This window comes from Rhinoderma darwinii, chromosome 2 (assembly GCF_050947455.1).
Source record: "Rhinoderma darwinii isolate aRhiDar2 chromosome 2, aRhiDar2.hap1, whole genome shotgun sequence".
Classification (NCBI taxonomy): Eukaryota; Metazoa; Chordata; class Amphibia; order Anura; family Rhinodermatidae; genus Rhinoderma; species Rhinoderma darwinii.
The window spans coordinates 282,811,260-282,837,909 of NC_134688.1; the positions used below are offsets into that span (position 1 = coordinate 282,811,260).

The 26,650-nt window shown below is 41.5% G+C and overlaps 1 protein-coding gene and 1 long non-coding RNA gene across 2 annotated transcripts in view; both read left to right on the plus strand.

The window, feature by feature from the left end:
* Nucleotides 1-1,281, plus strand: part of LOC142741169 (uncharacterized) — a 34,853-nt gene extending 33,572 nt beyond the window's left edge. The window contains exon 3 of the long non-coding RNA XR_012881021.1: nt 956-1,281. This is a non-coding gene — a long non-coding RNA (uncharacterized LOC142741169). The remainder of the gene's footprint in view (nt 1-955) is intronic.
* Nucleotides 1,282-1,584: 303 nt separating this feature from the next.
* LOC142741167 (5-hydroxytryptamine receptor 1D-like) lies at nt 1,585-2,980 on the plus strand. The gene has a single exon (XM_075850553.1). The coding sequence runs from the start codon at nt 1,585-1,587 to the stop codon at nt 2,704-2,706; it is 1,122 nt and encodes a 373-aa protein (XP_075706668.1). The 3' UTR covers nt 2,707-2,980.
* Nucleotides 2,981-26,650: the final 23,670 nt, after the last annotated feature.

The window sequence follows — 26,650 nt, forward strand, 5'->3', positions numbered from 1 at the left end:
ATAGTCCCCTAAGTTTCCATGTAACTTTACCCTTTATGGAATATATATTTATTCATCTCAGCTGTCTGATAACATTTCAGTTGCTCCATTATTTTTAATCTCTACACATAATCCCGCTACCTAACAACACCCACTTGTTAGGGAATTAAAATTGTAAGTGTCTTTGGCAATTTCCTATGCACCATCAACTTTTGCTCTTTGCAATATTATTTCTTACAAATTATAGTGTTGTTAATAGTGAAAAATGTTAATATGCATTAAAAGTACTTTGTTGTATGTAGTAGTATAGAAGGAAAAGGGAAATGGGAGGAAACCTCCAGCTCACCGATCTGACACTCCTGTGTTGGTAATCGCCCGGGTCAGCCGCGACGGCACACGGCAGCAATAGCAGAAAAAAACAGAAATGATCCAGCGATAATGATATCAAAAATGGGAAAAAACTAGGTTTCCGCTTTATTGAGATGCAAGCTGTCAGAGCTTGGAATGGAACATCAGGAGGAAAAACCAAAGTGGTGATGCGGCAATAGATTAGCCTACGCGTTTCAAGCACTTAGGCTGTGCTCTTAGTCATGGCTGTATCCAGCCATGACTAAGAGCACAGCCTAAGTGCTTGAAACGCGTAGGCTAATCTATTGCCGCATCACCACTTTGGTTTTTCCTCCTGATGTTCCATTCCAAGCTCTGACAGCTTGCATCTCAATAAAGCGGAAACCTAGTTTTTTCCCATTTTTGATATCATTATCGCTGGATCATTTCTGTTTTTTTCTACTTTGTTGTATGTTTATTTCTAATGACTATGCTGTTTTCATTCATCAATTAGAAAGCATCTAAAAAATTGCAGAACTCACTTTTAAGTGCTTTTTTAAGACTATTTTACATAAAGTATTTTGTGATTTCTTTAAATTAAATCACATTTACCCTTTTTTTCACCTCTTATTTTGCTCTTTTTTTTTAGGATGCAGAGCCTGGATTTCTTCAAGTTTACGTCAAGCTTGTTTAAAAAATGCAAACTTTCATCGAAATCTCTTTCAAATATTTATGGATTCTAAATAAATTAAATCTGCAAAATCATCAATGATGGCATGCTTTGAAGTCACCTTGGATCAACATGAACCAAATAAAAAGGTTGTTAAATTAGGGCAAATAGCATTTGAAGAGGACGTTCAAAGACTAGTTATAGAAAAGCATTATCGTTTAACATCAGGCAATTCTCTGATGAGATATTTGTACTAAATAAATATTAAATAAAAACTTCAAGTCTGCTAAAGTTTCAAGATTAAATATGACATTTAAATGTAATACATATTTTTTAAAATAATCTATGCTTTACACTAAAACAAAATATAAATAATTCAATAAAAAAATCTTAAAATAATTTCATGAACAGTAAACATTTCAATACTCAGAGACTTTTAAAAATATTAATCTCTGCATATAAAAGAATATTTTTGAAACATTTAAAAACAAATATTTGTTTATATTATATCTGGTAATATAAGTAAATGGAAATGAATATACAGTATAAAGCTTTATACTATTCTATATTATGGTCAAATAAACTATTGAGTAAATTGTAAATTAAAAATGAATTTTTATAACCAGTCATTGATCCTAAAAAGTGACATTCTCACAGATCACTTTTTAAATTCTTCTGGATCTAAGATGGAATTGGATGAAATGACAGCTTTGGGAGTGAAAGTTACAGTTGCTATCTTTTTATCATTATTAACTTTAGCTACTCTACTTTCAAATATTTTTGTAATTATTACTATATACATGACCCGGAAGCTTCATACTCCTGCAAATTATTTAATTGGTTCATTGGCTTTTACGGATTTATTGGTATCAATATTAGTAATGCCTATTAGTATTGTATACACTGTACATCATTCATGGACATTTGGACAGATCATTTGTGATATTTGGTTATTATCTGATATCACCTGTTGTACGGCTTCAATACTTCATCTCTGTGTTATTGCATTAGATAGATATTGGGCCATCACAGATGCGCTGGAGTATTCCAAACATCGTACAGCAGGAAGAGCTGTTGCTATGATATCCGTAGTATGGGTAATATCTATATGTATCTCTATTCCACCACTGTTTTGGAGACAAGCGAAAGCTCAAGAAGAACTTACTGACTGTTCTATAAACACAGATCAAATTTCCTATACCATATACTCTACCTGTGGAGCATTCTACATACCAACAATATTGCTGATTATACTATATGGGAGAATATACATAGCAGCACGAACAAGAATTCTCAGACCACCATCTATTTGTGGAAAGAGGTTCACTACTGCTCATTTAATCACTGGATCAACCGGGTCTTCTTTTTGTGCAGTCAATGCTGCTCATCCCCACACAGGAGGCGCTCCAGTATGCATAAATCACATCAAGATAAAACTTGCAGACAGCATTCTAGAAAGAAAAAGATTGTCTGTAGTCAGGGAAAGGAAAGCCACAAAAACACTAGGAATAATTCTTGGAGCCTTCATAGTATGCTGGTTGCCATTCTTTGTAGTGTCCCTGGTGTTGCCTATATGCAGAGATGCCTGCTGGTTTCATCCTTTGTTGTTTGACGTCTTTACTTGGCTGGGCTATTTTAACTCACTTATCAACCCCGTGATATATACTGCTTTTAATGAGGATTTCAAACAAGCCTTCCAAAAGCTAATACGATTCAAAAAACTTACTTAAGAACTACTATAAATGATGTCAGAACTAATTCTTAAGTAGCGCTGCACAAATATATAAAGAAAGACTTTCTCTACAATTCTGGAACATTAAACAGAGATCACTCTGGTGGGAATGTATTTAAAATTTAAGCTACAAGGTTATATTGGGACAAAGATGTCATGAATGTATATTGCTATGTGTAACCAATGCTCCTAACATAAAATACATTTATTTTTATCACAAACTGCAAAATAAGTTCAATGTCAATTACTTGGGTGAACTGATCTGTATTGAAACATGGTATGGTAGTAAGATTAAATATACTATTTGGCATGCTTATTATGTATGAAGGATAATACATGCAGCTCCCACAGAATAAACTTGAATTGCAAGAAACCTAACGATCAGCTGTGTCACCCCATGACTCACAGCATTAAGGTATATTGCAGGTCAGCTAAACACAAAAAATGGTTATAAACCATACCTAATAGAAATCCCAAAATATGCAATCCATATATAGCACGGTGCCGTTTCGGAGAGCAATAATTAAAAAAAAAAATACATAAATATTTTCCAAAACATACCAGGCACTCTTTGGGATAAGAATAATTTTGTATAAATTTTTATTAAATTCCATATAAAAATATATTTTAAAGATTTTTCATATATAAATATATCTCTTTCCTCTTTTATCCATAATACAAAGATTTTTTATAGGAAAAGAAAAGGGTTTGAGAAAACACATTTGTTTCAAACTAGATGTACATAATTTAAAAAAATGTCTCCTGGCCAGGATACCAACACAGACTTTTATAACATTACTTCCATTAATTTATCCCCCTCTAAACACAAAATATATTGCAGGTCAAATGAATATTTTTACTGCATCAACTGAAATTGATTTAAGAGGACACCAGTGATCCTCTACTTCTGCTCTATGTAAATCTCTGAACACGACCCTGACTAATAGAGATGGGGGATAGATCAACGCTCCCCTTATATTAAGAGTCTGTTTATACCAGGCAACAACTGAAGTTAAAACTATTTTGTCACATTTCAATCCACCGTTTTTATGTAGCTTCCCCCATTCACAATAAATTATACCAAGACACTTCCCTCTATTACTGTTGGCATATCCAAAGCCATAAGCTTTTTAAAAGGGAAATTCAGGGTAATATTTATATATATATATATATATATATATATATATATATATATATATATATATACAGTCCTGACCAAAAGTTTTGAGACTGACACAAGTTTTGGTTTTCACAAAGTTTGCTGCATCAGTGTTTTTAGATCTTTTAGTCAGATGTTTCTATGGTATATTGAAGTACAATTATAAGTATTTCATAAGTTTTTAAACTTTTAATGATAAATACATCAAGTTTATGCAAAGACTCAATATATTCAGTGTTGACCTTTCTTTTTCAAGACTCCTGCATTTCGTCCTGGCATGCTGAATATCAGCTCCTGAGCCAAATCCTGACTGATGGCAACACATTCTTGCCTAATCAGTGGTTGGAGCTTATCACAATTTCTGTGTTTTTGTTTGCCCACCCGCTTTTTGAAGTTTGACAACAGGTTCTCATTGGGATTGAGATCTGGGGAGTTTCCTGGCCATGGACCCAAAATTTGCAATGTCTAGTTCACCGAGCCACTTAGTTATCACTTTTTCCTTGTGACATGGTGCTCCATCATGCTGGAAAAAGCATTGTTCATCACCAAATTGCTCCTGGATCGTTGGGATAAAATGCTCTTGGAGGAGGTTTAGATACCATTCTTTATTCATGGAAGTGTTCTTAGGCAAAATTGTGAGTGAGCCCACTCCCTTGGAGGAAAAACAACCCCACACATGAATGGTCTCAGGATGCATTACTGTTGGCATGATACAGGACTCATGGTAGCACTCACCTTTTCTTTTCCGGACAATCATACTTCCAGATGTCCCAAATAGTCTGAAGGGGGCTTCATCAAAGAAAATTACTTTACCCCAGTCCTCTGCAGTCTAATCCTTGTACTTCCTGCAGAATGTCAGTCTGTCTTTGATGGGTTGTTTTTAAAAAGAAGTGTCTTCTTTTCTACCCTTCTTGACACCAGGCCAGCCTCCAAAAGCCCTCACCTCACTGTGCGTGCAGATGCACTTACACCTGCCTGCTGCTATTCCTGAGCAAGCTCTAAATGGTGTTGAAGCAATCCCATAGCTGAAACTTCTTTAGGAGATCTGGAACTTGCTGGACTTTCCTGGGCGCCCTGAAGCCTTCTTCACAGCAATTGAAGCTCTCTCCTTGAAGTTCTTGATGATCCAATAAATGGTTGATTTAGCGGAAATCTTACAAACAGCAATGTCCTAGCCTGCAATGATGACTGCACGTGTTTCCTTGAGGGTATGTTCACACGCTGAGCCAAAAACTTCTGAAAATACGGAGCTGTTTTCAAGGGAAAACAGCACCTGATTTTCAGAAGTTTTTTGAGCAACTCACGTTTTTCGCAGCGTTTTTCGCGGCGTTTTCGCGCCGTTTTTTCGGCCGTTTTTGGAGCTGTTTTCAATAGAGTCTATGAGAAAACGGCTCCAAAAACGTCCCAAGAAGTGTCCTGCACTTCTTTTGACGAGGCTGTAATTTTACGCGTCGTCTTTTGACAGCTGTCGTTACAGTACGTCGGCAAACTCATTCAAATGAATGGGCAGATGTTTGCCGATGTATTGGAGCCATATTTTCAGGCGTAAATCGAGGCATAATACGCCTCGTTTACGCCTGAAAATAGGTCGTGTGAACCCAGCCTGAAGGTAATCATGGTTAAGCAAAGAAGACAAACATTTCAAGCACCATCCCCCTTTTAAAGCAACCACTCTGCTCTTATAATTCAATCAGCATGACAGAGTGATATCAGCTGCTTTGTGCTCATTAACACTTTCTCCTGAGCTAATCAGATCACTGATATGATATTAGCAGGTCATTTTGTTGCAGAGCTGAAATGCAGTGGATATGGGGTTTTTGTGATTGTCAATTTTTATGGTGAGAAATGACTTTGCAATTAATTGCCATTCATCTGATCGCTCATAACAATTTAGAGTTAATGCATGTTGCCACCATAAAAACAAAAGCAGAAAACTTTGTGAAAACCCAAATTTGTGTCAGTCTCAAAACTTTTGTCCTATATATACATACATATATTTCATTTTCATTTTTGCTATCTAGTTCCATGCAAACTAAAACTTTTCTGGACATAGTCACCACCTAATCGTCCTTGGCAGCACAGTGGTGTTATTGTCTTGTCACTAAAATAGCCTTGGACCAGCCCACATAGAGTTAAATACATTAACATAATTAATAGAAGAGCCTATATAATGCCTTTGTCATGTAGGGTTCGTGGATCCACTGGGCCGTACCGCCTTGGCGGTATAACAGCTAGCCAACAGGGCGCAGGTCAAGGTCTATAGATTGTATAGGGTACCTGTGGCTTCTCGGACAGTAGCAAGGCAGGCTTGGCTGAGACTAGGCAGCGGGTAGACCTCAGGCAAGGAGTAACAGGACCGGCGTAGAATACAGCACAGCACGACTATAACACGGCACTTGACCAGGATAGCACGGGATACAGGATACAGGAAACACTGGGAACTGGGAAACACTGGGAGGCCATTTGCATAACACAAACTAGGAAACAACCAACAATGCTCAGACATTGAAGCAAGGGGCTGGGTCCCTCTTATAGTCCAGGGCACTCATGGGCTGATTAAAACATTAAAGTCCGGTGCGCTCGCTGCCCCTACGGGACCCGGCTGAGGTGAGTGGAAGTGAGCGCTGGCATCTCCGGAGGAGGAGACTGGCGCCAGCGCTCACAGACCCATGGCTGCGGCCGTCAGGGGGAGAGTGAACCTGACGGCCCACAGCCACGGACATGACAGCCTTAGCAATCATGTGTTTTATTTTTTTTCTTGTCCTTGTTACTGCAGGTCTAAAGTGCTTGCCTGCGTAGCCCACCTTAGTAGAGTAGAGTTTTATGTTACATCATGAAGGATTCTCTGGTTTTGTATCCATGTCGGGCTTTATTCCTGGCCATTTTGCAAGTTCGTTATCTGATGTCCTCAGTTCGCGACTGCTTGATTGTTTGCACAGGCGCAGAAAGGAGGATCACAGTGTGCATCCCATGTCATCAAGACATGTCTCTGGCGCTGAAATGCATATGTCATTCCAATATAATGCCATCAACGGGTGACGTATCCTACCAATTCCAGCCTAAACAGTATAAATGTTTAAGCAAGCTGAATCCATGACTGTACCTTGTGTGCCTGGCAGCCAGACTTTTTGATGTTAAAAGTACAAAATGCTCCATTTGTGCAGGGGAGTTTATATCTGATAAGTGCTAACAGTTTATTTGCTTTGTACCAGATGTCAAGCTATTCCAGCAGAGGTAGTCATAAAAGGGCTCTTATACGCAATCACAGACACTGTGTATCCTGTGAACAACTTTTAGAAAATAATTATTTCACCTGTAAAGTGTGCTATTTGCCTTTCCCACAGAAAATTTTCAATGGAATGCTCAGTTACTCCACCAGTTAGGAAGCAAAAATCAAAGCACAGGTTGTGTGTCAAATGTTACGCATCAACACTGGCTGAAACAAAAGGCACAAGTAACTCAACAGTGGATGAGGTAAAAGAAGATGGAGACAATGCGCATATGGAGTGGATGGCTGACAATTAGCATGCAAGCAGTTAACAGACAAATAGACAGTGGACAAGAATTCACAGCACTCACTGACCCTATCAGAATAATTTCCCACAGCAGGGTAAGACAACAGCTTGGCAGTAGACCAATCGCACAAGAAAGGCAAACAAAGCAGTGGAACTTCTAATTCCAGGATACACATAAAACCCCTATACAAAAACCAGATCTCTCAGAGGACCAATAGGTCCCACAGTACAAACAAAGACTAGGCAAGAACAAAGTCACAAACAAGAATATCCCAAAACTTAGCAAATGCCAGAAACAGTATAACCAGCACCTGAGTAATCCAATTCTGAAGTATATATAGGCCCAAGAAAAGTACTTTGCCCTAATCAACCAGGCAAAGTTAAATGATGATCAAATACAGATTAAGACCAAAGGCATTGCCTAGCAATGCCCAAACACAGAGATAACATAAATAATTGATTAGCAACAGTCCTGCTGCTAATTCTAACAGGCACTTCCCGGCAAGTGTAGATCCAGCGGTGACTAAACTTTCTAAAAGGTCCTACTATCCAGTAGATGACTCTGCCTTGTTGACACACCCAATGAACAGAAAACTGGATATCTTCTTGAAAAAGTCCTATTGTAATCTTTCAGCTCTTAACAAGGCGGCGATTGCTATAGTTCTGGTTTCTTGTGCATTAATAGTGTGCAATAGGGAAGACACATACAAAATTGAGTTTCAAGAAATGCCCTTCTAAAGCAGTTGTCGTCTCTCAAGATAGTTGCAGAATTCCTTTGCGATTTTCCTTAAGATACACTAAGAGTCTAATACTGAAAAAAGAGCGATTTGGCTAAAACCGTGGTTAGGTGATGTTGCTTCCAAGAGCAACCTCTGCAATCTTATATATGAACCAGCTTTTGGAATCTAATAATAAGGGCAAGGGCTTGGCAATTTTTCAAGTAAATAAATAATGTTCAAATTGTTTTTAATTTCCAAAGAGGATCATATCCATGCAACAAGTCAGGAAACCGCAGAAGAAATAACCAACGACATTCAAACCATAGATTTAAGGAAACCTTTCTCCCCAATACATGGGGCAAGTGGTGATTAATAATCGATTTATGTTATGTGAACAAATGTCTCAAAAAGATACAATTCAAAATGAACACTGTAAAATCTGTGACAAATGTCTCTCAACAAGGAAATCTCATGGCATCTTTAGATATGATATTCAGGAAAACAGCAGCACAGCCACAAAAATGTCTTCAGTGTGAAAGGACAACTCCCCAAACATGGGTGGTGCACGCAGCAAAGAATCCCAGGTCCAAGGGAGACAATCAATATGCAATCGAAGAAAGGAACTGCAGCACTCAAGATAATCCAAAGAAGTGTATTTGATTTATTCACCAAGTATAAAAACAATTGCAATGTTTCAACCCATGAATTGATAAAGACCCATTCATGGGTTGAAACGTTGCAAGTGTTTTTATGCTTGGTGAATAAATCAAATACACTTCTTTGGATCATTAGATATGAAGGATGCCTATTTGCACATACTGTACTTTTAAAGAAAGAATCCAGAAGATTCCTCTGAATTGCGCTATTTCATCAATGTGTCATCAAGCATCTGCAATTCAAGGCTCTTCCATTTGGTCTCTCTCCAGCACCTAGGTATTTCAAAATGGTGGCAGTATTATTTGTTGCAATCTTATGACGTCAAAGCGTGTAAATCTTTTCCTACCTGGATGACTGGATCCTGGTTGCACCATCAGAACATATTCTAGAGGTTTATCTACAAATAATTGTTCATTTATTACAGCATCTCAGGAAAAATCGTATGTACTTCCAACCACAAGGAAGTTGTCACTGGGGTTTTAATGGACTCCAACTCCATGACATTGTATATACCTCACCAAAGATTTCTGTGAGCCACAGAGAAATTCACCATCTCATTAAAAGTCTCTCAGTTGAGTGTCCACAGGATAAATAAGACATTAGGCAGACATAACTGTTGTCATAATAACATCATCTTCTTGGGTCAAGGCTCTTATCAAAGAGTTTCAACAGGACATAATTGCTGTCTGTGCTCGGAATCCGGACAATCTTTAAGTCCAAATATCCTTAAGGGCCCACACGAGGAAAGACTTGGAGTGGTGGCTTCAAGACAAAAATATCTCGAGAAGGAAGAATTTTATTTCAAGAATACTGTCATAATCACAACAGATGCATCTGCAAAAGGCAGGGATAAACATTTTCAAAACAGCTGAATACAGAATGTCTGGCAAAGGAAAAACAGATCTCGATCCACAAATTATCGGAATTAAAAGCCATTGGTTTGGCTTTTTACCACTTCCAGAAACTGGTCAAAGGAAGATCAGTTATGGTCCAATCAGACAACCTAACCTTTGTTTTTTTATATAACAAAGGTAGGTACCAGAAGCAAATCCCTCTTGAAAGACTGCAGATAGATTTTTAGCTGGGCACAGGAATTTGTGTCAGATCTGAGAGCCATCCATATAGAAGGCTTCTTGAATACTCAGGCGGATTTTCTGAGTCAGAGGCCAATCAGTCCATCAGAGTGGGAGTTGAATCCTAAATGCTTCTAGTGGATTACCAACAAGTGCAGTCTCCCGGAGTTGTATTTGGTGTCAAACAGAAGCAATCAGAAGCTTCCAGAATTTTGCTAACTGAGCTGGTTCTAATATCCGGTTCCCTTGAGTCAGATTTTTTTTTCCGGAAATTAACTTAAGAAAGGTCAAAATGCTAACAAAGGCAATCATGCTAGGTGGATCAAGACAGCAATTTTGGAAGCTTACAATCTGAAGGAAACATTACCTCCTTTTCCAGTAAGAGTCGCATTCTACCAGTTCTGCAGCTACTTCCTTGGCAGAAAGAGCTTAAGTCTCGCTTCTGGACATTTGTAATACAGCTTATCGGTCTTCACTATCCACCTTCATAAAGCATTATAAGCTTGACATCGATTTATCAAAGACAATTGGTGTTGGCATTGGTGTATTAGATACAGTATTTAAAGCCAAATCATCCCCCCTTTTTTTGCTACATAAATCCATTCTGTGCTGCTGAGGTCGATTAGAAAAGTGAAAATTTGTCTGACATAATTTTTCTTTCCTTGAGTCCAAAGGCAATGAATATGTTTTTGGCAGTCATTTTTGTCTATTTATGACACATGATTAGAGATGAGCGAACTCATGATAAGTTCGGTTCGGCTGGTTCGCCGAATTTCTTGAAAAAGTTCGATTCGGACCGAACTAGTTCGGACCGAACCTGTAATTCAAGAAAGCCCATAATAAATCATGTATGGAGCTCCCGTAATGACGGGTGGCTACATGTGTGCACCCGGCATTACGGCAGCGTTGCTAGGCGACGTCAGTAAATAGTCACTGTCCAGGGTGCTGAAAGAGTTAACTGATCGGCAGTAACTCTTTCAGCACCCTGGACAGTGAATTCCGATCACAATATAGAGCAAACTGTAAAAAAAAAAAGAAAAAGACGTTCGTACTTACCGAGAACTTCCCGCTTCTTCCTCCAGTCCGGCCTCCCGGCCGTTGCCTTGGTGACACGTCCCTCTCGACATCCGGCCCGACATCCCTGGATGACGTTTCAGCCAATGTGATTGCTGCAGCCTGGGATTGCCCTGTGATTGGCTGCAGCCTGTGATCGGCCTGTGATTGGCTGAAGCGGTCAGTTGGACTGAATCGTCATCCCGGGAGGTCGGACTGGAAGAAGAAGCATGGAGTTATCGGTAAGTAGGAACTTCTATTTTTTTTTACACGTTGATGTATCTTGTGTTCGGAAGTCACTGTCCAGGGTGCTGAAACAGTTACTGCCGATCGCTTAACTCTTTCAGCACCCTGGACAGTGACTATCTCCTGATGTCGTGTACCGGAAAATCAGTGACTCATAAGCCGGGTTCGGTCAAAACGTGTTCGGCCGAACCCGGTGAAGTTCGGATTTGCTGCGAACCAAACTTTTCACGATGTTCGGACAGAAACCGGGTTCGGTTGTCCCGGTTCGCTCATCTCTACACATGATAGCTAAGGCATTAGGACTTTATATAGGCTCAGCTATTAAATGTTAATGTTTTTAACGCTAGGTGGGCTGGCCATATGATATTTTCAGTAACAAGGCAATAACCCTTCTGTGCTGCCTTTGGACTCAAGGAGAGCAAAATTACAGGTATGACAAATTTTCACTATAGTTAGGGGGGACTTCTTCAGGGCTTATCTTCAAAGTGGAAACCTATGCATTCTTTACATAGAATTGTATGGAACTATGAAATATATGTGAATTGACATCATATGCATATCCACAATTGTAAAAGACAACAAAATCCAGAGTGCTACTTACAGCTATTCATGCCAAGTGTAATGACAGGTATAGGGAAACAGACAAGTGAGCCCTAATCTACCCACCACTCAGTCCGTGCGTGTATTGTGTGTGTACATCTGGGTGTGTTTACTTGTTTTACTTCTTACTTCTTCTCTTCGTTACCACCCAGCTTCTGGCAGTGCACAGACACACTTCCTGCCCCAGGTCCTGCATCGTGTCGGACGAGCAGAAAGTGACACCACAGCGTGATCTCTCGAGAACACGCTGTGTGTCTGTTAACGAAGAGAAGTGGATGATGCTGATTCGTCAGCATCATACACTTCTATTCACAACGCCCAGCTAGTGAAACAAGTAAAAACGCCCAGATGTACACACACAATACACGCCCACTTGTACTTAACTTTAAACACGCCCAGTTGTACTTAAGAAAGGCTAATTTGCATAAATATAAAAATGCTCATAACTTGGCCAAAAATGCTCGTTATTGAAAAAAAAAACGTTACTGTTATCTACATTGCAGCGCCGATCTGCTGCAATACGAGATAGGGGTTTGAAAATCTGGTGACAGAGCCTCTTTAAATTGATTCTGATAACTTGCTGCAGTGTGATATCACACATCAAAGATAAGAGATCTAGCCATTGTTTATTTAATACATTAAAAGTAAAGGTAAAAACGGCTACATCTGTACTCACCACTCTGCTCCTCTTCTCTTCTCTCCTGCGGCTCCCTCATCACTCCAGCACTGCACGTACAGGGTCCTGACGCCGAGCAGCGTCAGGGCCTTTTATGCGACACAGCACTTCAATGTCATCAGTGCTGCGTCGCATACAATGTCCTACCTGACGTCATTACGTTGTATGAGTGGTGCTGGAGTGATGAGTGAGTCAGAGGAGAGAAGAGAAGAGAAGCAGTGAGGGGAGTATAATTTTTTTTAAGTTAATTTTCTTTTTCCGTTCTAACTAGTTAATGGGGTTGCTTAGTCTGATCAGTGCCTCTACCTTGCTACACCCCTTGAAGTGAAATCCACGGCAACTAGGATTTCCACTATAATTTACGCCAGTTTTCTGGCGTAAATTATTGTAAATTTGTCGGGCCTTGAGCCACGGACCCCCTTCTTCGAAATCATGCCCCCTTTCCACAACAACGATGAGGGTGGCGAAAAAGACCATACAATTTGCGACTTTTGGTCCCTTTTGCACGCTTACGTTCTAACTTGATGTGCAGGCCAGATGAGAACGTTCCTTTAGCTTCAAGAGGTGTTATCATGGCCCAAATATTGTGAAACCAGGAAGGGGAGGGTCCAGGCACATCTGTCCCAAAATGTTATCATCTCCGCTAGAAGCAAGGCTGCCCATATTGTACCAGGGTAACACATTTCCATCGAAGTTCCCCAAACTGCAAAGAAGGGAAAGACCTAAAAAAGGTGCAGAGTGTGTTCCAAAAGGGGGATAAGAATGGATAACATTTATCAGTGCTGCATCTGCCCCGAAAAAAACGTGACCTGTGTATAAAGGATTGCTTCAAAGTATACCACACATCAATAGATTATTCATTTTATTATTTATTTACCCCATTATTAAACCCCCTTATTATGCCCTGATGTACTTCACAAAGCTTATATATGCCCATACATTATAAATTGAAATATCAGTAAAACCCAAAACAAAACTACTACAAAACAATCTCCTTGCTCCAAAATCCAAATGACGGTTCTTCCGCGGCTATCAGTGTGCCGAAACAGCAGTTAATGGCCACTTATGAGGTATTACCATATTCGACAGAATCCGCTTAACTATTTATGGGGTGTGTGACACAAGCTGGGCACTACATAATGCACATTGAAATGGCGTATCTGTGGAAAAATTGCAATTTTCACTCTGCAACATTCATTGACCACTAATTCCTGGAAAGCACCTGCGGGATAAAAATGTTCACTAAACTTCTAGATGGACGCCTTGAGTGGTGTAGTTTTTAAAATGGTGTCACTTCTTTGGGGTTTCTTTTACTCTTTCACCTCAAAACCTTTACAATTGTGGGTAATGCTGTGTAAATCACCAAATCAGGCCTCAAATGTGCATGTTGGTCTTTCAGTTCTGTCGTATGACCATGCAATAGATTAGGGCCACATGTAGGGTGTTTTTAAAATCAGAAAACACTGCATGATAATTAGAGAGCTGTCTTTTCATAGTGGCGCAAGCTGGGCACGACATATTGGACCCTAAAACGGTATAACTATGGGAAAAATTGCAATTTTCACTCTGCAACATCCATTACACACTAATTTCTGCAAAACACCTGTAAGGTCAAAATGCTCACTACACCTCTAGAAGTATTCATTGAGGGGTGTAGTTTACCAAAATGGGGTCACTTCTCTGGGGTTTCCACTGTACTGGTACCTCAGGGCAATGCAACACGGCGTCCGAAAACCGTTCCAGCAAAATCTGCCCTGTAAAAGCCAAATGGACTCTATTCTCTCAATGCGTAAACTTCTAGGCATAATTTAAGGTGTTTCTGTTTTTAACTCAACGAATACTGCAGAAAAAAATCTTTCTCAAAATTCTTTAAGGAATTTTGAGACATATTTTGACCTGCCTGTATTCTCTTGCCGCGGCTGTAAAGGATCTGCCAGACACAGCATCTGTGTCGACGCACGTGGTTAATCAGTCTGCATCTGCTCCTAGGTCTGATAGAGTGACTCGATCTGCTACCACTCAGGCTGGTAGGCTGAGGAGTGGGAGAACCTATCACAGCCTGGCCAGATGGTTCTAGCTCCCGTCCTCTGTCTATGTATACCTTCATTTGCTTCTTGTCTTTGCCTGTGATTCTGTATTGTTTCCTGGCTCTGCTGTTTCTGCTAGTACTATTGTCCTCCGCTTCAAATTGACCCAGGCTTTACTGACTACAGTCCTGCTCTGCGTTTGGTACCTCGAACACTCCTGGTTTGACTCGGCTCGTTCACTACTCTTGTTGCTCACGGTGTTGCCGTGGGCAACTGCCCCATTTCCCTTAGCTTCTGTGTACCCTTGTCTGTTTGTCTGTCGTGCACTTATTGAGCGTAGGGACCGTCGCCCAGTTGTACGCCGTCACCTTGGACGGCCGTGCAAGTAGGCAGGGACTGAGTGGCGAGTAGATTAGGGCTCACCTGTCTGTCTCCCTACCTCGTCATTACATAATCACAGGCCCATATACCTTTTCTACCCTGGTTCCTACTACTATGGACCCCCTTGAGACCCTACAGGTCCAAGCCCTGGCTCAGAGCTGCGACCAGCGTGATGCTAACCAGCTAGTGCCGTCCACCTCACCACTTGAACCCCATCTCAAGTTGCCTGACCGGTTCTCAGGGGACCTTTCGGGAGAGTTGTAGACTCTATTTCCGTCTAAGGCCCCACTCCTCAGGTACTGAGAGCCAGCGAGTGGGTATAATTGTCTCCCGGCTCCAGGACGGCCCCCAAGAATGGGCCTTCTCCTTGGCTCCTGACGCCCCTGAACTTTCCTGTGTTGACCTTTTTTTCCCGCTCTCGGGCTCATCTATGATGAGACTGACAAGACTGCCTTTTTCCGAGAGTCAGCTGGTGACCTTACGTCAGGGTAAAAGACCCGTTGAAGAGTACTGTTCTGACTTTAGGAAGTGGTGTGTAGCTTCTCGCTGGAATGACCCTGCCTTGAGGTGCCAGTTTAGATTGGGTCTGTCGAACGCCCTGAAAGACCTGTTAGTTAGCTATCCCTCTTCTGACTCTCTAGATCAGGTTATGGCTTTAGCGGTACGTCTTGACCGACGTCTCAGGGAACGACGACTTGAACGTTTTTGTACCTTCTCCTCTGGCTTCCCCATGATGGCTCCCGAGGTTCTGTTGCTTCGTTCTTCCACGGAAAACTCGGATGAACCAATGCAACTCGGGGCCTCCGTGTCTCCCCAACAACGTAGAGAGCTCCGCAGGAAGAATGGTCTCTGCTTCTACTGTGGGGATGACAAGCATCAAGTGAAAAACTGTCCTAGGCGTAAGAATAAGCAGCCGGAAAACTTCCGCTCCTAAGTGACCATCGGGGAGGTCGCTTGGGCGCACAGGTATTTCCCGTAAATATGAAACCTAATAAGATCTTGCTTCTCTTTCAGGTCTCTTTTGAGGGTAGGTCTGCCACCGGCAGTGCCTTCGTGGATTCAGGGTCTTCTGCTAATATTATGTCTGTGGAATTTGCTATGTCTCTAGCTATGCCATTGATTGATTTGCCTAAACCTGTCCCGGTAGTGGGTATCGACTCCACTCCACTTGCTAATGGTTATTTTACGCAGTATACCCCTGTGTTTGAACTCATTGTTGGCTCCATTCATTTGGAGCAGTGTTCTGTACTGGTGATGCAAGGATTATCGTCCAATTTGGTTTTAGGCCTTCCCTGGTTGCAGATGCATAATCCCACGTTTAACTGGAGTACTGGGGATCTTACTAAATGGGGTAATGAATGCATGACGTCCTGTTTTTCTGTTAATTTTATTTCTCTCCCTGAGGAGGTGAACGCTCTACCTGAGTTTATTCAGGACTTTGCTGATGTTTTTTCTAAAAAGGCCTCCGATGTGTTACCTCCTCATAGAGAATACGATTGCGCTATCGATTTGGTACCAGGAGCTAAGCTCCCTGAGGGTAGGATATTTAATCTCTCTTGTCCCGAACGTGAAGCCATGAGAGAATATATCCAGGAAATTCTAGCCAAGGCTTATATTCGCCCCTCTACTTCTCCGGTAGGTGCTGGCTTCTTCTTCGTAGGGAAGAAGGATGGTGGTCTTAGGCCGTGCATCGATTGCCGAAACTTGAATAAGGTCACTGTAAGGAACCAGTATCCCCTTCCTTTGATTCCTGATCTCTTCAATCAGGTTCAGGGGGCCCAATGGTTCTCTAAGTTTGATCTTCGGGGGGCTTATAAGCTTATCCGAGTCAGAGAAGGGGATGAGTGGAAGACTGCGTTTAACGCGCCCGAAGGTCATTTAGAATACCTCATCATGCCCTTTGGGTTGTGTAATGCTCCCGCGGTCTTCCAGAATTTCATAAATGAGATTTTAAGAGACTACCTGGGGGTATTTCTTGTAGTGTACCTTGATGACATACTTGTGTTTTCCAAGGACTGGTCCTCCCACATTGAGCATGTCAGGAAGGTGCTCCAGGCCCTTCGGGAAAACAAACTCTTTGCTAAATCCGAAAAATGTGTGTTTGGGGTGCAGGAGATACCATTTTGGGTCAAATCTTCACTCCTAATGAATTCCGCATGGACCCTGCCAAGGTTCAGGCTGTGGCTGAATGGGTCCAACCTGCCTCCCTGAAGGCGTTAGAGTGGTTCCTGGGGTTTGCTAATTATTTCAGGAGATTTATTGCTAACTTCTCGGTCATCGCTAAGCCTCTTACGGATTTCACTCGCAAAGGTGCTGATCTCCTCCACTGGCCTCCTGAGGCTGTCTAGGCTTTTGAGATCCTTAAGAAGTGCTTTATCTCTGCCCCAGTGCTGATTCAGCCTAACCAAATGGAGCCATTTATCGTGGAGGTTGACGCCTCCAAGGTGGGAGTGGGTGCTGTCTTGTCCCAGGGTACCAGGTCCCTCACCCATCTCCGTCCCTGTGCCTACTTCTCCAGGAAGTTCTCGCCCACTGAGAGTACTGAGAGTAACTATGATGTGGGCAACCGCGAACTCAGCCATTAAATGGGCATTTGAAGAGTGGCGCCACTTCTTGGAGCGGGCTAGGCACCAGGTAACGGTCCTTACCGACCACAAGAATCTGGTCTTCCTAGAATCTGCCCGGAGGCTAAACCCGAGACAAGCTCGATGGGCGTTATTTTTTACTAGATTCAACTTTGTTGTCACCTATAGGGCTTGGTCTAAAAATATTAAAGCTGATGCACTGTCGCGTAGCTTCATGGCCAGCCCTCCTTCGGAGGAAGATCCTGCTTATGTTTTGTCCCCAGGCATAATAATATTCTCTGTTGATTCTGACTTAGTCTCCGAAATTGCGGCCGACAAAGGTACAGCTCCCGGGAACCTTCCTGAGAATAAGCTGTTTGTTCCCCTGCAATTCCGTCTAAGGGTACTCAGGGAAAATCATGACTCTGCACTATCTGGCCATCCAGGCATCCTGGGTGCCAAGCATCTCATTGCTAGAAACTATTGGTGGCCTGGGTTCCCTAAAGACGTTAAGGCCTACGTCGCCGCTTGTGAAATTTGTGCTAGGTCCAAGACTCCCAGGTCCCGACCAGCGGGCTTACTATGTTCTTTGCTCATTCCCCAGAGACCTTAGACCCATATCTCCATGGATTTTATCACCAATCTGCCTCCATCTCAAGGCAAGTCGGTGGTGTGGGTTGTAGTAGACCGCTTTAGTAAGATGTGCCACTTTGTGCCCCTCAAGAAACTACCCAATGCCAAGACGTTAGTTACCATGTTTGTCAAACACATCCTGCGTCTCCATGGGGTTCCTGTCAATATTGTTTCTAACAGAGGGGTACAATTTGTTTCATTGTTTTGGAGAGCCTTCTGTAAAAAGTTGGAGATTGATCTGTCCTTCTCCTCGGCCTTCCATCCTGAACCTAATGGCCAAACTGAGAGGACTAATCAGTCTCTAGAACAATATTTAAGGTGTTTTTCTCTGCCTGTCAATATGATTGGGTCTCCTTCATTCCCCTCGCCGAATTTTTCCTTAATAACCGGGTCAGTAACTCATCAGGGGTCTCCCCCTTTTTCTGTAATTTTGGGTTTAATCCATGGTTCTCCTCAGTTTCACCTGGTGGTTCCAACAATCCCAAGGTAGATGTCGTTCATCGGGAACTGTGCACAGTCTAGGCCCAGGTTCAGAAGAACCTAGAGGCGTCCCAGAGCATACAAAAGACTCAGGCACATAGAAGACGTTCTGCTAACCCCTTGTTTGTGGTCGGGGATCTGGTGTGGCTGTCTTCAAAAAATTTGCGCCTTAAGGTTCCGTCCAAAAAATTTGCTCCCCGGTTTATAGGGCCGTACAAGGTCATTGAGGTCCTTAACCCTGTCTCCTTCCGGCTGGAGTTACCCCCGTCTTTTCAAATACACGACGTGTTTCATGCCTCCCTCCTGAAACGCTGCTCCCCGTCCTTGGTTACCTCGAGGAAACCTCGGGTCCCTGTTCTCACCCCTGAAGGGGTAGAATTCGAGGTGGCCAAGATTATGGACAGCAGGATGGTCCAAGGCTCCCTCCAGTACCTGGTCCATTGGAGAGGATACGGGCCTGAGGAGAGGACTTGGGTACCCGCCCGGGATGTTCACGCTGGGGTATTGCTTAGGAGGTTCCATCTTCGGTTTTCCCAATAAGCCAGGTCCACCTAGGAAGGGTCTAGTGGCCCCTCATAAAAGGGGGGTACTGTAAAGGATCTGCCAGACACAGCTTCTGTGTCGATGCCCGTGGTTAATCAGTCTGCATCTGCTCCTAGGTCTGATAGAATGACTCGATCTTCTACCACTCAGGCTGGTAGGCTGTGGATTGGGAGAACCTATAACAGCCTGGCCAGATGGTTCTAGCTGCTGCCCTTGGTCTATGTATACCTTAATTTGCTTCTTGTCTTTGCCTGTGATTCTGTCTTGTTTCCTGGCTCTGTTGTTCCTGCTAGTACTATTGTCCTCTGCTTCAAATTGACCCTGGCTTTACTGACTACGCTCCTGCTCTGCGTTTGGTACCTCGTAACAACTTCGGGATACTACCTTTTACCTTAGACTTTGGTATGCATCCTTTTGGGGGATGGAATAGCTTAGTAGACTTCGCAATTCCATTCAATGGGATCTAACTAAATAACGTAACTTATTTTTACATGGGACCGTAAGGGGAAAATATACTACTTTATGGCATATGTCATAGGCATTCTTTAAACATAAATGCCATAAGCATTTCAACAGATTTTCATGTTTTCAAGTATTTATCAAATGGATCCATAATAGCCTATGGATGACAGATGCCTGTGCTTTATGCCTAACAGTGGCATCTGTCACCCATAGACTATAATGACATCCATTTAATGGACACATCATGAAAAGGTAATGGGACTTCATTAATTATTCGTTAAACGGATGCCATAATAAACTATGGGTAACGGATGCCACTGTTAGTCATCCGTCACAGCCTACGTTTCACATATACGTCAGGAGCTTTCCCGCATATACACTAAACATAGGACAAAAAGTGATGTGAATGGGGCCTTACATGTTTCTAGAGTTACAAATTATTGGATAAACAGATGTAAGGTATTTTAGCATGTACTGAAAGCAGGATGGAAGACAGAACATTACAACTTCATATTAAACTAAGGGTATGTTCACACGGAGTGTTTTCAGCCGTTTTTCGAGCAGTAAACTTCCTGAAAAATGGCTGAAAAATCGGAAGCAGAACGCTTCCAAACATCTGCCCATTGATTTCAATGGGAAAAACGGCGTTCTGTTCCGACGGAGCGTTTATTACGCTGCCTCTTTTCAAAACGGCCACGTAAAAAAACGCCAGCGAAAAAGAAGTGCATGTCACTTCTTCAGCCGTTTTTGGAGCCGTTTCTCATAGACTCTATAGAAAAACAGCTCCAAAAACGGCCGTCAAAAATGCAGCGAAACATGCGACTTTGATTAATAAACTTCTGAAAATCAGGAGCTGTTTTACCTTGAAAACAGCTCCGTATTTTGAGATGTTTTTTATTTTGTGTGTGCACATACCCTTACAGTGTATCAAATAGAATAAATAGAGATTATTTCTTCTTTCTTAGGACACATTCACATAACAGAAGGCATTCTCTCGGGATCCCTCTCTTTTAGGCCAGACACGTCAGAGGTGCCCCTGTTCGGATTCCGTTTTCACGGATCACCATAGACTTAAGTCTATGGAGGGATCCGTGAAAATGGAAGAAAATAGGACATGTTATATTTTTCAACGGACCCTTCACATGGTCTGTTGAAATAACGGGCGTGTGAACAGCCCCATTGCAATACATGCGTCTGCATGACGGCCGTTGTTTTAATGGCCGTCACACGGACGTACTCCACGTCCATCTGAATTCGGCCTTAGGGCTCATTCAGACGAGCGTGAATAATGTCCGTTTGACGGCTTTTAAAACAACGGCTGTCATGCGGACGCATGCATTTCAATGGGGCCGTTCACACGACCATTGTTTCAACAGAGTGTGTGAAGGGTCCGTGAAAAAATAGGACATGTCTACTCTAGTCTATGGGGGATGCATGACAACGTGTCCTGCACGGGTGTACCTCGTACGTGAAAAATGTCAGTGCCGACACTCATCTGAATGTAGCCTTAGTCAGAGTGGAGAGACACTTAAAGGCAAAGGGCTCTTCCTCTGGAGAAAGTGGCCATACTTTTTTCAATGAGCGCCATGTAACGCTACATTAGACCAGCAGCATCACTGTGGAGGAAATTTGCAAGCACAGTCAACTTCCTCCAGAGATAGCATAGGGTTGTATGCTCATGGTAGTGGTGCTACATTGCATTAGGAAAGAGGGATTGCGACAACACTTTACAGGTAATTTCCAAGAATTAATTATATTTCTGTAAAAATTGTGGTACACTACAAAAAGCTAAATAGATGTACTGAACAACAGCCTGATCCAAAAACAAATTATCTAAAATATAACACCATTAGAAATACACAGCATCACACAATTTTTAAGCTTAAATCCAAAGTAATTTTTATTATACTTAGATATACTGTATAGCAATTGTAATTAAAGTAAATGATCCAGCACTAGAATAAGATGTTGGATTAGAACACCATTTCATCTGATTAAAAAAAAATAAAAAATACTTGACAAATACATTACACACATTTATAATAATCATAAAGTAGGCAAAAGCTTTTATTTGTTTATCATTTGCTTTTCTCCCATTACCATTTGAAGTTGCATGGTTCATATTAGAGTTTATCAGCTTCTCTAAATAAAGGACAACATTTTTTTTTATTTTGCTTCCCGCAGGTTATGATCATTTGAGGCCAAATTCACACGAGCGTATTTCACGTTCGTGTCACGCACGTGAAAATAACGCACGTCACACGGACCTATGCAAGTCAATGGGGCCATTCAGACATTCCGTGTTTTTCACGCAACGTGTGTCCGCTGCGTGAAACTTACTGCATGTCCTATACTTGTGCGTTTTTTGCGCATCACGCACCCCTTGAAGTCAATGGATGCGTGAAAATCACGGACAGCACACTGACGCACATCCGTGTGCTGTGCGTAATTCACGCAACAGTTGCTAAAGGAATGATTTTGAAAAAGAAAAACACCTCCTTCAGTTTATTTTGCTGACGTGAAACGTGTGACATACTGACGACATACGCGCGTAAAAAATGCAGACACGCACCATACACCGATGTCACACGGTACTGCAACGCAGGAAATATGCTGCATTTAGTACGCGCGCAAAACGGACATGTTCATGTGAATAAGGCCTAAGACTGTGGCTCCCAAGCTTTTTACCCTGAGGGAACCTCTGAAAAAGTGTTTCCTGCTTTAGTGAATCTTATCAACATGAAGGTTAAAAAAAGCGCTAATAACAATCACAATTCAATAAAAGTAGAGAACATGGGTATTTAGCAGCCTGCATTGGAAAACTTATACACAGTAAGGTCCCCTGCACACGACTGTGCCCGTAATCACAGTCTTTGATTACGGGCAAGGCTGTTCGGCCGCTGACGGCCGAGGACAGCCACCCGTATTTGCGGGTCGTGCTCTCATATAAAGTATGGGAGCACGGTCCGTAAAAAGTAAAAATGACAAAAAATTTCCTCTATATTTCGGAGCCTTTCTACGGCATGGACACCTTCCCATAAATATATGGGAAGGTGTCCGTGGGCAATGGAAATGAATGGGTCTGTAATTATGGTTCGTAATTATGGACCGTAATTACGGATGAATTCTACGGTCGTGTGCATGGGGCCCAAGGAAATAGAAAATGACAGGATGGAAGAACTAAAGGGTAAAGGCAGGAGACAGAACTGGCACTTTATTGCACTTTACAGTGACAGCCTTACAAAGAGTTTATTAAAAAGTTCCAGGCACAATAGTGGCCTTTAACCCCTTCCCACTGCAGCCACTTTTGACCTTCCTGACAGAGCCTCATTTTTCAAATCTCACGTGTCAATTTATGTGATAATAACTTTGGAATGCTTTTACCTATCCGAGCAATTCTAAGATTGTTTTCTCATGACATTGTACTTTATGTCAGAGGTAAAATTTGGTCGGTATATTCAGCGTTTATTTGTGAAAAACACCAAAATTTAGCGGAAATTTGCAAAATTTGCATTTTTCTAAATTTAAATGTATCTGCTTGTGAGACAGACCGTTATACAACACAAAATAGTTACTCATTAACATTATCCATATGTCTACTTTATGATGGCATTGTTTTTTTTAAAAGACACATTTTCAATAACATTTCAAAAGTCTATTTTTTTAGGTACCAGTAGAGTTCTAAAGTTGCTTTGAGGGTCTTATATATTAGATTAATCACCATTAATCACCCTATTTTAAAGACTGAACCCTTAAAAAGTATTCAAGACAGCATTTAGAAAGTTTCTTAACCCTTCAGGCGTTTCACAGGAATTAAAGCAAAGCGTAGGTGAAATTTACAAACGAAATTTTTTTTGCAGAAATTCCATTTTCATCCATTTTTTTCCATAACACAGAAGGTTTTACCAGAGAAACACAAATCCATATTTATTGCCCATATTCAGTTTTTAGAACCATCCCACATGTGGCTGTAGTGTTTTAATGGACTGAAACACAGGCCTCAGAAGCAAAGGAGCACCTACGGGATTTTGAAGCCTTCTTTTTATTAGATTATATTTTAGGCACCATGTCAGGTTTGAAGTGGTCTTGTGGTGCCAAAACAAAGGGAACACCCCCAAAAAGACCACATTTGTCAAACTACACCCAGAAGGAATTTATTTAGTGGTGAAGTATGTCTTTTGATCCCACATACCTTTCATAGATTTTATGAGAATTTGAACATGAAAATTATTATTTTTTATTTTGTCCTAAAAGTTGTAGCTAAAAAAAAAATGTTTACAAGGAATAAAGGAGAAAAAGCCACCAACATTTGTAAATCAACTTATCCAGTGTACGGAAATACCCCATATGTGATCATAAACTGTGGTTTGTGCACACAACAGGGCTCAGAGTAAAAGGAGAGCCATTTGGCTTTTGGAGCGCAAAATTTGCTGTATTTGTTTCTTGGCACCATGTCGCATTTGTAAACCCCGTAAGGTACCTGTACAGTGAAAACTCCCCAAAAGTAACACCATTTGGGAAACTACACATCTTGAGGAATTCATCTAGGGGTGTAGTGAGCATTTTGACCCCAAAGGTGTTTCATAGATTTTATTAGAATTGGGCAGTGGAAATAAATATTACATTTGTTTCCAATAAGATTTAGTTTAGCACCAAATTTTTCATTTTCTCAACAAATAAAAGGGGAAAAATAACCCCAACATTTGTAAAAAAAAATTCTCCCGAGTACGGCAATACCCCATATGTGGTCATTAACTGCTGTTTGGACAAACGGCAGAGCTCAGGAAGGAAGGCTTTTGCAAAGCCCCTGTGGGACCAAAACAGTGGAAACCCCCAGAAATGACCTCATTTTGGAAACCACACTTCTTAAGGTATTCACCTAGAGGTGTAGTTAGCATGTTAACCCTACAGGTATTTTCCAGAAATTTGTGTACACTCGATGTTGCAGAGTGAATATGACAATTTTTCCATAGATATGCCAATTTAGTGTCAAATATGTTGCGCCCAGCTTGTGCCACCATGGAAAGACAAATATTCAAGAAAACAGCAGGACAGCCATAAAAATTCCACCAGCGGAAAAGGACGACTCCCCAATCATGGGTGGTGAACGCAGCAAAGCATCCCAGGTCCAAGGGAAACAATCAATATGCAAAACTTGCAGTTCCTTTCTTCGATTACCATGGAAAGACAGCTCTCTAATTATTATGCTGTGTTTCCCGGTTTTAGAAACATCCCACATGTGGCCCTAATATTTTGCCTAGACATTCGACAGGAGTGAAGTAGTACCATGCGAAATAGAGGCCTAATTTGTAGTTTTACAAAGTATTAATTCAACATTTCAGAGGCTCTGATGTGAAATAATATAAGAAACCCCTGAGAAGTGACCCAATTTTGGAAACGATACCGCTCAAGGGGTTTAGTGAGCATTTTGACCCCACAGGTCTTTTCAATGAATGTGCTGCAGATGGTGCAAAGTAAAAATTGCCGTTTTTCCCTAGATATGCCATTTCTGTGGCAAATGTGTTGTGTCCAGATTGTGCCACTGAAGACACACACTGCAAAAATTATTAAAGGGGTATGGCGATGCCATATACGTGAAAATTGACTGCTTTTTGGGTACAGTGTAGGGCTCACAAGGAGGGAGTGCCATTTTGCTTTTGGAGTATGGATTTTGCTTGGTAGTAGTTTTGTTTGAGGTATTACTGGATTTTCAGTTAATAATGTGGAGGCATATGTAAGCTGGGCAGAGTTCATCAGGGCATAATAAGGTTAAATAATAATGGGGTACAAATCCAATAAAATAATCCATAGATGTGTGATACATTTTGAACCAATCCTTCATGCACAGGCCAGTGTCGCACTGATAAATGGTGTCCTTTCTTAGCCCCTTTTTGGTACACACTCTGCACCTTTTAAGTGTGGGGAATTTTGCTGGGAAGTGTTGTCCTGGTATAATACTGGCACCCTCACTTCCAACAGATATATTTGAGCCCTCCCCTTCCTGGTACCCTAATATTAGGGCCTCGATAAATCGCCTCTTGAAACAGAAGAAATGTTCCCCTCGGAGCCTTAACTTATTTTATTTTTTCATAGACGAGATGGTGTGAGGGCTGTTTTTTGCTGGACGAGCTGTAGTTTTAGGGTACATTTTAGGGTACTATTTTTTTGGAGGCAAGGTGATCAAAAAACAGCAATTCTGGCATTAAAAATGGCATGTTAACTTTATTCTGTGGGTCAGTATGATTCCGGCGATACCAAATTTATAGCGCTTTTTTATGTTTTACAACTTTTTACACAATAAGATTTATTTTGTAAAAATAATGTATTTTTTCTGTCGCCAATCGACGGAGCTGTATCGGGGTTTGTTTTTTGTTGTTACATGTGACTTTTTGATCACTTTTTATTTCAATCTTTGAAAGGCAAGGTGACCAAAAAACAGCAATTCTGCCATTTTTTTTTTAGGTTTTTCTTTACGCCACTAACTTGCGGGACAAATAACATAATATTTTTATAGTTTAGGCCGTTACAGATGCGGCAATACCAATTATTTATGGTTTCTTTTTTTTAATAATAAAGGATATTTTTGAACTTTTTTGAACTTTTTTTTAGTCCCAATAGGAGACTTGAAGGTCTAACTGTCTAACTGCTGTTCTAAAACATTGCACTACCTATGTAGTGTAGTGCATTGGAATTGTCAGTCGTTTACTGACAGCAAGCCGATTAGGCTCCACCTTTGGGCAGGGCAGGAGGCCATTGTTAGGCCTCATGTTGCCATAGAAGCCGTTGGCACCCCCACGTTCGCGTTACGACCGTGCCATTTGCCTACAAAATGTTTAGATGCAGCGATTGCTTTTGATCGCTGCATCTATGGGGTTAACGGCGGGGATAGGATCTATCTCTGGTCCATGCTGTTACAGCATGGTGTCATCTGTAACATACAGCTGACACCCCCACTGATAACGCGGGTTCAGCTTCTGAGACGCGTAATTTCCTGTCGCCACCGGAATCCTTTTAGGCCTGCCTCCGGTAATCGGCAGACCGGTAGACCAGTGTTATGCCTCCGCTTGCCATTGAGGCCATCGACACCCCTGCGATTGCGTCACAGGGGTACCGATTGGCTACAAACCCCTTAAATGCAACAGTCACTTTTGGCT